General features: G+C 41.8%; 1 protein-coding gene across 1 annotated transcript; it reads left to right on the forward strand.

Annotated features, from left to right (window-relative positions):
* The first annotated feature begins 85 nt into the window (after positions 1 to 85).
* On the forward strand, positions 86 to 5,943 carry phf23b (PHD finger protein 23b). Its single transcript, XM_063187378.1, has 5 exons — positions 86 to 648; positions 2,622 to 2,653; positions 2,741 to 2,833; positions 3,100 to 3,700; positions 4,039 to 5,943. The coding sequence occupies exons 1-5, from the start codon at positions 621 to 623 to the stop codon at positions 4,233 to 4,235; spliced, it is 951 nt and encodes a 316-aa protein (XP_063043448.1). The 5' UTR covers positions 86 to 620; the 3' UTR covers positions 4,236 to 5,943.
* Positions 5,944 to 12,316: the final 6,373 nt, after the last annotated feature.

A 12,316-nucleotide genomic window follows, 5' to 3' on the forward strand; every position in this document is an offset into this window, starting at 1 on the left:
GTTAGCTTTCGCCAGAAAACTACAATTCCCACAAATTTCGCTTGTCGCGACATGTCTGGACGTAGGAACCACAGGGACCCTCCTCTTCTGCAGGATAGCGTAGTTGACATCGGCGGTTCTAGCTTGAGTGAAGCGCGCTGAAGACGACACGCAAGCGTATTTTCGAAGAACTTTGTAACTCGTAGCCTGCTGGGCACGTTTATGAAATCGAACACTTTGAAATCCTCATTATTTTGTTGGTTAGTCGTTATTTGATGAACAAATGCCACACGGGACTGTCGATGGGACTTCTGCAAACTATTCCGAGCAGTAAGCTAGCAACTAAACTATCCCCGACAGTCAGGATTATTTATGCAACACTGTGACGAAGAAAATGATTAGCTGGCTAGGCTAACTTTTAGCCAAGGGTGTAGTTGCAAGTTACCAATTCTGAACTGAGGAGTGCTTTGGATAATAGTCATACAATCTGCGTGTTTAAGTGAGTTTAAGTACGATTGGACCGAAGAACTGAAGCAAACAAGGAATTTCACCCTGGTCGTGGGTTGCTCCCACCAAGCCGGGTGAATTGCGGAGACTGGCCGGTGCCAAAAGATCTACTTGGTGTCGTTGATGAGGCGACAATGCTCGAAATTATGTCTGAGCATCAAGGTATGAGGAATACTGTTCTATTTTATTCCATTATAGCGAAAAGGCGTATCTACTGCGATTAATCCAAGTGTGATGTATCTAACGTAACCGCTATGCAACACCAGGCCAACAAGCTAATGTTACATTTTAGCTTTTCAAATCTTGTTAGTGAGACAACCTGGACAAGGAATGGTTGTCATGAATTCAGATATACGTTTTAATGCATTTGTATTAACCTATCGCTACATATTTTGGTTGTCAAGATAAATGCGCTTTGTCCTCCCCGCTATGCCACTCTTTTATAATGTCTGCTGCCGAGAAATGTTTGGATCCTTGTTGGCTAACAAGCTATTTTGGATTGCTGTTTTCTAGCTTCTTGTTAGCATGACTAACATGATGGATTCCCAGATTCACGCTCCCATCTCATTACACTCCCATTTCATCTCGCTCCCACTAGCCAGACTAACGGTACCACCGCCATATTACGGAGCCAGTTATCTTGTTGATGTTAGTTTTTTGTTTCTAACCCTAACCTTAACCCTAACCCTAAACCTAACCCTAACCCTAACCTTAACCCTAACCCTAAACCTAACCCTAACCCTAACCCTAAACCTAAACCTAACCCTAAATTGCTTGTATGTGGCAGTATATGATAATACGTGAAATATAATCGGGTGGGGACCGCAAGTCCGGGAGTGATAGAAACACCGGGGACCGCACGTCCGGGAGCGAACTCCGTTGGGAGTCTCAGTCTGTATGCCACATGATGCTAGCTCAACAGTAGTAACAACGCAACAGTTTGCCATAATGAATATTTACAGACATGTCGAAAATCTTTGTTTACCAACTGGGTAGACTACTGGCACGTGTTTGTTTGTGTAGAAACTTCTTCTGCTTCAAAAATCGCTATTTTGATCCTACAGCGATATTTTGTGAGATTGCACTTGGCATGAGAAATCAACGAATATCAGCCACAAACGATAGCTGTGTTGCTAGCTGTATATATATGCTATGGTTGTGTATTTGCACAGTGGTTAGAACTGAGGTCTGCTGCGACCACGCTAACTTGGTCGACGAAGGTTGTCGTCTTTGTACCACAACATGGTGTATATTGAATCAATTTCTTAATCCTTAAATATGAAAGTGTTCTGTATATACAGACAGTTGGGTGTTACTGTCAGTAACGGTTGTTGGCTATCGTTAGCATTTTGCGCCCTCTGCGAATCTTGCTACACTTGTTACATTCGGTGATATTCTCCTTGGATCTAGCGATATTATCTTTTAATGCACATCTAATGGTGTTAAGCAAAAGAATGCGAAACAATCGGCCACATCCTGCGAATTGTTTTCATGAAAATGTGCGTGGATGGGCTTTGTAAAAAAAAACATGCTATTTGGTAGCCTTCGACGCACGGTGTGTTCACATGCGGTGGTGTTGCCTCTTTTTATACTGTCATGGATGAGTTAGCGTTCAAAAAGCTGTAAATTGTGAATATCAGCTGCATACTTTGACAACAACCTAATTAAGAACATAGGTCTGATTGTAAGGTACTTTGAGGGCGTCTGGTATTGTTGGCCAGGAGAACCACAACCCAAAGCTTCTGTGTGCTTATCTCGGACCACGCAATCTCTGCTAACCTGCTAAATTTCTGGATATCTGGCTCCGTAATTTGATTAAACTAGTACCCTAGCCCGACGGTTGTATTACTGACAGGGGTAGGCCGTAACCGTAATGAAATGTCTGCATGACATTGATTTCTAGCATCATTTTGCTTTTGAAGGATTTTTGTAGTTAAAGCTGTTTCCATACGGTTACGGTTGGGCAGACGCAGTGTGTGCCTGTGTGCTTCATTTGCCAGCTGTCAAGTTGGAATTTATCTAGCTATGGGATTATTGCATCGTTCGTGAATGACAGTCGAATATACAATGAAATGCAGACCGTATTTATTCAATGGGCACTTTGTGATAATGTTTTTTTCCCCTCTCATTGACAGATTCATTACTGAAGTGTAAATCAGAGTCTCTGGTAAGTACAAAACGCATAAGCTGTGTCATACAATCTTCTACAACCACCTTTGAAAAGTAAGCTAATTCATTTATTATGTTTGTACAGCCTCCAGAGAGGAGGAAGAGGACTGTGGAGGACTTCAACAAGTTCTGCAGTTTCGTACTTGCTTATGCTGGTTACATCCCCTCCCAGAAAGAGGTAAGATGGCTTTCTTTGACAAGAAGCAACTCACACCGGGACAAGGTCCCCTGAGAAGAGAGAGACTTTGTATTGCGAGGGCAATTATGTATAGTTACTTTTTTTCAAATTGTAAGATTTATGTTTGGGTTATATGGACCTGTACATAGCCTTTCATAGTCATGATGGTCACCTGTCTCCGATACCCGCTAAGCCCCCCACCCTCCCCAACCACTTTGACTTACAAATGCTCTCTGGGAAACACTGTCATTCTCACATTTTCTCAGGAGAGCTCCTGGTCGCCGACCTCGTCCAGCTCCCCACACAGCTCCGGGGCGTCGGGAGAAGGAGGCAGCACGGCGCTGGGGAGCAGCTGGAGGGAGGGTTCCTCGGATCTCCACACCATCCACACATTCGTCCGCAAGGCTCGCTCCAACAAGGGCTCCAGCAAGAGCATGCGCCGCCTGCCCTCCGACAGCACCCTGTTGGACAAAATGCGTCTGAAGGACTCACTATACGACAGCCACATGACCCCGTCGGGAAACAAGTCGGCCGAGCGCAAAAAGGACAAGAAGCTGAAGCGCGTGTCGGGAGGCGGGCCAGAGAGCAGCAGTGGCAGCGGCGGCGAAAAGCGTGCGCGCATCAAGCGCAGCCACAACCCCAAACCAAACAAGGTGCTGAAGAAGGCCAAGAGCCCGTCTCAGAGCGAGACAGACTCGGAGCAGGGCATGGGGGAGTCTCGGCAGAGGCGGCCCGAACTCATGGGTGACAGAGGAGCGCCATCGTCAACCATGGCTGCCAGCACGGTAAAGATGGAGAGGGACGCGGAGATGAGCTCCAGTGAAGGAGAGGCGTGGATTGCAGATGAAGACATTATGGTTGAGTCAGGTGAGTGGGAGTAATATCGTCACTAATCATTATTATTTTCGTTATTGTATTTGTAGTAATGCATTTTATTTGAAGGGTTACATATATTTTATGTCACCTGAGGAAATTGTGCAGCAATTAAAAAAAGTTAACTCTGTCACCAAAATCAAACACAAACAATAAACTCCAAGACAAGATAAATATCAATCAAAAGTATAACATCTCTTTTAAAAAATACGTGCGTAAGTTAAAAATATCAAAGTACTTGTTTTTTTGTGTGTTTTTTTCTTATAGTCATTGTATTATTTTTTAATTTCCTGTAATTATTTCATTTGTGTGCCTCTCTCTAATCCTTACAGGTGATGACTCCTGGGACTTAATCACCTGCTATTGTGGGAAGCCCTTTGCTGGAAGGCCCATGATTGAATGCAACCAGTGCGGTGTGTGGGTACACCTGTCTTGTGCTAAAATTAAGAAATCCAACGTACCAGACATCTTTTACTGCCACAAGTGCAGGGACTGTCGAAGGTCCAGCGGACACAAGAAAGACCCTTAAAATATTGCAAGTGCTGAGAATTATCTGGGAGTTTCACTGCATTTAAAAATCCTTGTTTAGAAGGAGAATGTTTCTGTTTGTGTTTTTATTTTTGTTTGAATGAGTACAACTGTTTGGTAACCCCTATCTGGCTCCAGGCTGTCAACCTGAAAACAACATGATTCACTTAAGTCATATTGAAGAAGGAAAAAAGATCCAGATTTAGACAATCACTGTCCTGCCGAAACACAAAGTTGATGTGTAGCTATTGTTAAATAGAAGACAAAACAATTAGGAATTCACTGCTCATAGCTGTTTCCCTGGACTCGGTAACAAAGTTTATAACCCACAATTTGCCACAGTTTTACAGATTGTCTCCATAATGCAAACATTTCCTGTGCACTAACAGCAGAACTTGGTGCTTTGACTTGAGTCTTTCAGTAAATGGCAAAAGATTTCCCACAAGTTTCTGCCGCTGAATGACTGCACGGGTCTTTGACGAAGCTCTCTTCATGGGTTTGTAGTAGGTTTACATCTGTGCTGACCTGCTGGGAGTGGTGAAGGACCCTATCAGCGCTGTGCGTGTGTTTTTTATTTTTCATTTTCCGTATCAAATATCAATGGCATTTGAAGTGCATAAAAGGGAAGTTCCATGTACTTGGGTTATCTTGACAGCTTTCATAAAAAGTCAACATTTTTGTAGAGGCACAACACAAGACGCTCGATTCTGGTACCATTTTTAACTCAATCCCATCAATTTGCTTTCATCAGTTTTCCCTTGCCTGAAAGGGACAAAGACCAGTGATTTCAAGACATGTATTTAATTGATACTAAAAATCTTCAGCATGTTTTTGGTGTTTTGATTTTCTCCCCTCCCCCTTGCAGCTGCTAACATGGAATACTGGCTACCAACCTTTTTGTTGCATTTTAACATTTTTCGTTTTGTTTTTGAGCTGATAATTGTTTTATATGCCGGTCTCGAGATGGCACTTACCAACTTGTAAAGCCTGCATAGGTCGCGGCAAAGAGAGGGCCCTTCAGTTGGATTTCATTATTCTGTATCTGCAAGGCAGTTTTTATAAGACTGCTGTTTATGACTGCACTGGTTGAGTTCTCACCTGGACACGAACCAGGCAAGCTGTTAAAAAAAAAAATCTGTCCCGTTTTTGTTTAGGTTGCATAGACTTGGCATGTTGTGGGAGAGTATTTCTTAAAAAGGCGGATTGCAGCCTAAATTGGCACCCTGTGGATGTCATTTAGGCTGTCAACACATTTCTGCATGGTTCGTTGTAATGAAGTTGTTTTGTTTGGGGTTTTTGTTTTGTTTTTATTTCTGTCCGATGCCAAGTTGCACCCACCACCACCCCCAAAGTCTGACAGCCCTGCATCCATCCCCATGATGCTATGGGTTGTCTTTATCAACTAGTTGAGACTAGAATATTTCGTGTACAGTAAAAGTTAAAAAGTTTATGGCACTCAAGAGTGTTGTGGCATTAAGTCCATTAAGTCTCTTTTTTTTGTATAAGTTTTGTTTGTAGGAGAGGTGTGGTTATAGTAGAGTCCGCCACCCTTTTGACCCACTGTATATATACCTTGTCCTATTAAAGAACTGTACATACAAGAGTGAGAATAGAAGATGGCCAAGCAAAAAGGTTATATTTTTGGCGTCTTATTTCTTTAAAAGTAGCTTGGGAAATAATAAGACAAATAAATCTTTCTTTTCAATGCATGGAGGTGTTGCATTTTTATGACTTTGTCAAGAGGTTCCACCATATATTTAAAAAAAAAAAAAGTGTCTTTATTGAAATACCACAATGTCCATTCGTTACATCAGCCTTTTTTAATTGTGACGTCCAACAAGTTCCATTTTGAAGCAAAGTGTGTGTTTATTTCTATGCCAATAGATGCAAATTGCGGTATATCTGCTTCATATGTATTGAATTGAAGGTGTCTGATGTCTCATTAGAAAGGCTAATATCATTTTGTTATAGCAGCACACTAATTTGTGTGTTGTCCATTCATGTGGTCACCAGAGGGAGCCAAAGTCACAACATGAAACTTATAAATAGCAATAATTTACATAGAGATGACTGTCGGGGGCTATGTACAACATCCAGCTTAGTAGAAATTAATCTAATGTTAGTTTGTCACCAGCTGGGGAAGGGGGTAACAAAAGCCTTTCTCCTTTTCAGTCAGTGAAGCGTTTCCAGATGTCTTCTGGCTCATCCTGTAAGATATATTTGTAGATTAGGCTATTTGTACACAAAAACTGGCAGAAATGTACAAATGTTTTAAAGCTATAATGTAATGCAGAAAAAAATGCAAGGAAAGTTCTGTTGCTACTCACCTTTCTGCTGTGGTGACTTGATAAGAGTCCTGTACCAATGGAGTCCAGAGGGGCAGTAACATGCTTACTGTGAGGAGGGAGAAAGGACTTTTTAGGTTTCCTTTTAGTGTTTTGGTTTTCAATCAAGGACTTTTTTTCATACATTCCCGAGAAAAATCTTATGAAACCATTAATTAATAATTAACAAGCTAGATTTATAACTAATCCTTGTCTTTTGCCTTGGAGATATTAATGAGTTCAGTCATTTAAAACATATAAGAGGTGGGATACAGTGTTCGATGTGTACACATTTACCCACCTCATTTCAGCTGAGAAGATTAGTCAATTGTTTTTTTGTAATCATGATCAGAGGTAGAGCCAGGGTACTGTATAGGCAATGCTTAAACTCCACGAGGACAGGATAACCCAAAAAGTAGACAAAGGCTTGCAGACATTTCTGCCCTACAAAGGAAAAGTGCAGTAACTACGCCAACAGTGAAACTGAGGAAAAATGCCTTCAAAGCCTTGGCGGTTGGACATTGTAGTTAGGGCAACTTTCACACAGGAATATCTCTAAAACCGGACTTATTTTGACCATATGCCTTTGACACAAGATGAAGGAGGTCTGATGATCATTTTCAGTCTAAACTCATTCAAATCTAAAATATACATAGTTACTGCACTTTGCCTTTGTAGCGCAGATTTATCAATCCTGAAGAAAATTTTGGGCACAATGTAACCTGATTCGAAACACTTACTGCTTGTGCTTGCGGCGGTTGCGGCTGACGTGTTGGGAAGTAGTCAAGCGCTCGAGTGGTGTCAAGAAGGGAGATGGCTGGTTGTGACGCGAGCCCCAGTCCTGAGTCGTCTCGCCCGCGTCACCGGGGAAGAGGTCAGCAAGGTCAGACAGCTCGGACCAGTGAGGTGAGACCTCTTTATCTGGCCACTCTGCATTCTGAGGGGAATATTTGGAGATGAGTCAAGTGTACTCTATGGTGAAAATAACTGACATTAAACTGAGGATTTGGAATTGTGTTACATCTGACAAACAGATGTGTATATATGCAACACAACAAGGCACACATGCATACACAGATTTTTGAAATAACGTGAGTATTCAGTGGTTCAATTTTATGACATGAAGCAAAGTAAGGTTAATAAGTCATAACTTCTAGGTCTGTAAGGCAACAGGACTTTTTGGACATGTCCCCCAGAAGTCTTTTGAAGAAACATTTTGCAGCTGTGAACAATCTTGAGCATCTCCAAGAAGTCTCAGTGTCCTCACAGACGTAGGCTATGGCTATGATCTCAATAAACGGCAACTTGCACAAACATGTAGCCGCATATTAACTTCAGTTTCAATTTCATTGTGCATGTACTGTATGTGGCTATGAATTGTGAATAGTGAAATAAAGTGTTGAAATCTACATGAATTGCCCTAGTTGGCCTTACCCTGCGTATGCGCAGTCGATCAGGCAGCAGGAAAGCAGATAAGTCCTCTAGGAACGAGTAGAGAAACAGGGCTGACAACAAACACCTGGAGCAGAACATCTGACGAGGAAAAAACAAACACATTTAAAAAAAAAAAACATCCTCAAGCCTTTGGCTAAAATAGCCTTTCACCATTCAGACAAAAAAACTATACCGCCAACCAAATGATCTGAATAAACAACATGTGTTCATCTATAATTAATAGAACACACACAATGATATTGCATGCTACCACGAACAACCAGTTAAAGTTACAACCACGTATGTAACATTTTTAGGCCTAATCATATAGTAACACCATTTCCTACCATTCAGAATGGACAAAGGGTGACGGCATCAGAAAAAAAGACAAACCATGCTTACCATGATTGGTTTCAGGACAAAATCAGTTTGCTGCTTCAGAGTTCAGTTCACTGCGGATTGGTGTTGTGCACGGCTGTGTTGGGTATTTGTAGACATGAAGTTGGGGTGGGTTTATATGTAAAAGGGGTGTGTGTGTGTGTGTGTGTGTGTGTGTGTGTGTGTGTGTGTGTGTGTGTGTGTGTGTGTGTGTGTGTGTGTGTGTGTGTGTGTGTGTGTGTGTGTGTGTGTACACACTAGAGAGAGTATGTGACTTCCTCCACCTTCATTTTCCGACAAAGGAAGAACAGAGAGATGAGTACATGATTAGACCATCACTGTGGATTTGACGATGATGTATTGTTTACCTTTTTGAAAAGGGCTGGAAAAATCTGGATTTTCTTGAAGTGAATGTTTTTCCCCTCAGATTACAAGGGTAGAGCAGCTCAGGCCACGGCCTGCTCCTCGTGTCTTGGTATGGAGACTCTCAATGTACTAGTTATCACGATGACACTAATGACACTTCAGGCCACTTGCAAAAACAAGTAAACATTGAATGTAGATGATAAAAGCAGACTGACTCCTAAAAGCAAATAACAGGAGCATAAACCTTTTGATTAATTTCAGAGTTCATCTCTGCTCAATGGATATGTGTTTGGAAAAGGGAAACCATGACAAAAAACAGAGTGGTTTGCAATATTACTGTAGGTGATACATTAATGTAATGTGTGTGGTCTCCTAATCACGTCTCACTGGGTTTGAAAAAGATGAATGTCTCCAAGTCATAAGTGCACTGCAGCTAAACTCGTTTGTAATGAGCATCAGGGGAGAACTCTCTCTCTCTCTCACACACACACACACACACACACACACACACACACACACACACACACACACACACACACACACACACACACACACACACACACACACACAGGGCTGCTGACAGCTTTGGCCAGGACCTGGACAAAATCATCTTATAACCCCCAACAACCCAATACATACAATGCCATGTGTACCCACTCCTGCCCCCACCCCCTCTCCTTGGTCCCGGGACAGCTGACCCCTTTGTACTCCTCTGTCGGCTTCCCTACACACACACACACACACACACACACACACACACACACACACACACACACACACACACACACACACACACACACACACACACAATTGCACAAATTGAAGATGGAGCCTGGGCAGTCGTGGGGAGGCCTCTTAGGATGGTCTACCAGCAGTTCGACACGTTTTCACTCTTCCTGCCCTAATTAAGTCTATTTTGGGTGGCCGAGACCACCAAACGCAAAGTAACTGCGGACTGATAACCCCCCCCCCCCATACCCCCCACTCCAACACACACACACACACACACACACACACACACACACACACACACACACACACACACACACACACACACACACACACACAAACAGACTGGCCGGCAGCAGCCCCCCACTATACCGGTCAGTCCACAACGCCGCCCAGGCGTCAGTCCACCGTCCGGGGTAGTGGCCAGATAGACTACCCTGATTACGCTAATTATCAGTGTGTGTGTGTGTCCGTGTGTGTGCCTGTGTTGTACCACCCCACCCCACGCCCCAATCTTGGCCCTATAAGTACGCGGGCTGGCCTCAGAGCCCAAATATAGAACACATAAATCTTGAGGCATGCATGTTAGCCGCCAGGCTACTACTGCCATAGGCCCCAAGTTAGGGGGAGGCATGGACCTTTTTGACCCCCACAAAAGATTAAGGTGGAGGTGCAAAAACACCCCAATAATAATAGCCTAATGTTGATTGTTGTCTTCCTGTGCACACATTTGAACACCATTCTACAATTTTGACCCCCTGCAATGTTGACCTGAAGTTGTAGTCTTTGACTACTACACACATGGCTTCACAAGTAAGAGAGCCTGTGTGATTTCAGAGACGCATATAGTATACTGGCATGTCCTCATGTCTTTTTCATCACTCAGTTATTCTCGAAATAAGAATGCACTTAAAATTGCTTTGAACTATTGATAGATATCAGTGGTCGCGATTTCCCACGAACACAACATAGTGCACACAATTCGGTCAGTGGAGCACACTATTGGTCATTCAAAATATTTTACTACCACATAACTACTTTCACGACATATACGGAGTCTGTAATACATTACAGCTCAGACATTTCCATTTATGACTTTGATTTCGCTCGTATGTGCAATAACCATTAACACTTCAAAAACGCATAGAAGTTAGTTTTCATTCAGGAGTAACATGTAGATTAATTGCTCTGTTCTGATTTTTTTTTAAACAAACGTAAGCATTTGTTACTGATTTGAACCTACTGTTTTCTTGAATAGATTTTAAGAATGTGTAATTTTCAAGCTCTAGTCTGATGGGTTTAGATTTTGTTGTTATTGTTGTTCAAGGGACAGTATAATTAACCTTTATATGAAGTTGATTAATGAAAAAATATGCACTCTATCTGGTCTAAGCAATGCATACTATAAGAGACCACCAGACGATAACCATAATGAGGGTTTGACACTAGCTTTTCTGCTCACTGCACTGTGCCTAATGGCTTTCCCCAAGTCACTAGCCATTCAGCTTTTCTACAGGTCTTTGGCATCAACTGTATTTCTTTACAATAATACTGTATGTCTAAACTCAGAAGATTAAATGGTAAAGAGAGAATATACTGTAGGTGTTATTATTAACATAGCTTTCTACATGAAAATAAATAAGAAAAAAAAAAAAAACAGGCAACTGAGCTTTATCTTGACATGCACAAAGGGCAAACAACCAAATTAGTTATACTATTCTACTCTTATACTGTGTGGCATACCCAAGAATAAGCTACCTGCAACCAACATAAGTCGTAGTATAATATTTCTTCATATTAACACAGAAGAAATTCTGCCTTCTTCTGCTCGCACAATGTCGCACAACTCTGAGAGAACTCTTTTCTTTCCTGCAGGACAATGCTCTGAGCCAGCTCAGTCAATCAAGGACCATCAGATCAAGACCCAGTCATGGCCATCCCAATCTCCAGACCTGAACCCCGCGGGAAACCTGTGGAATGGGATCAAGAGGAATATGGATGGTCAGAAACCATCAAACAAAACTGAGCAACTCTTACACCAAGAGTGGGATGAAGTCATCAAAGAACAATGTGAAAGGCCAGTGGAGTGCATTCCAACATGAAAACTGTAATTAAAACTCAGGATTATTCCACTGAGTAGGCTAGCCTATTGATTTCTAATATCTTCCTTACTTAAAATATTAGTATTGTGTTGTTTTAAAATAAATATCGTGTTGTTTTCATTATATATATAAAAAAATATATATATATATTTTAATATTATTATTTATTATTGTTATTTGACCATTTCTCAATTTCCGTGAATAAACAGACTAAATCATGATATTTTTCTTTTAAATATGGAGGAAATGCTATATAATGTAAATGTCACTCAAACACATTCACTATATTGCCACAACCCCATTGGATTCAATATGATGTCGGTCCACCATTTGCAGTTATCACAGCTTCAACTGTTCTTGGAAGTTTGTCCACAAGATTGAGAAGTGTGTTTATAGGATTTTTTTTTTTTTACAATGTTTCCAAAAGTGCATTGGGTTACACACTGATATTTGTCTACTCTAGAAGCATAGATGTGGCCAAAAATGGGGGGGGGGGGATTTTTTTGTTGCATTGCACTGTGGTTCATGTTGACATGGTCATCTTCAAATGCTTGATGATCAAAAGCATGTGACAATAATGCCCAGATACAATATAGCCTATAGCCCAGTAAGACAGCCAGAACACATGCCCCCGAGCACCTGCCCCCCAAAATGTCAAAAAGGGCATTTATTTTGTCCAGTAGACAAGCACCGCCTCTTCCCTATCTGTGCACACCTATGAGTGCGTGCGTAACTTTTAACAGTTAAAG

This window comes from Engraulis encrasicolus, chromosome 21 (genome assembly GCF_034702125.1).
Source record: "Engraulis encrasicolus isolate BLACKSEA-1 chromosome 21, IST_EnEncr_1.0, whole genome shotgun sequence".
In the NCBI taxonomy this organism is placed as follows: Eukaryota; Metazoa; Chordata; class Actinopteri; order Clupeiformes; family Engraulidae; genus Engraulis; species Engraulis encrasicolus.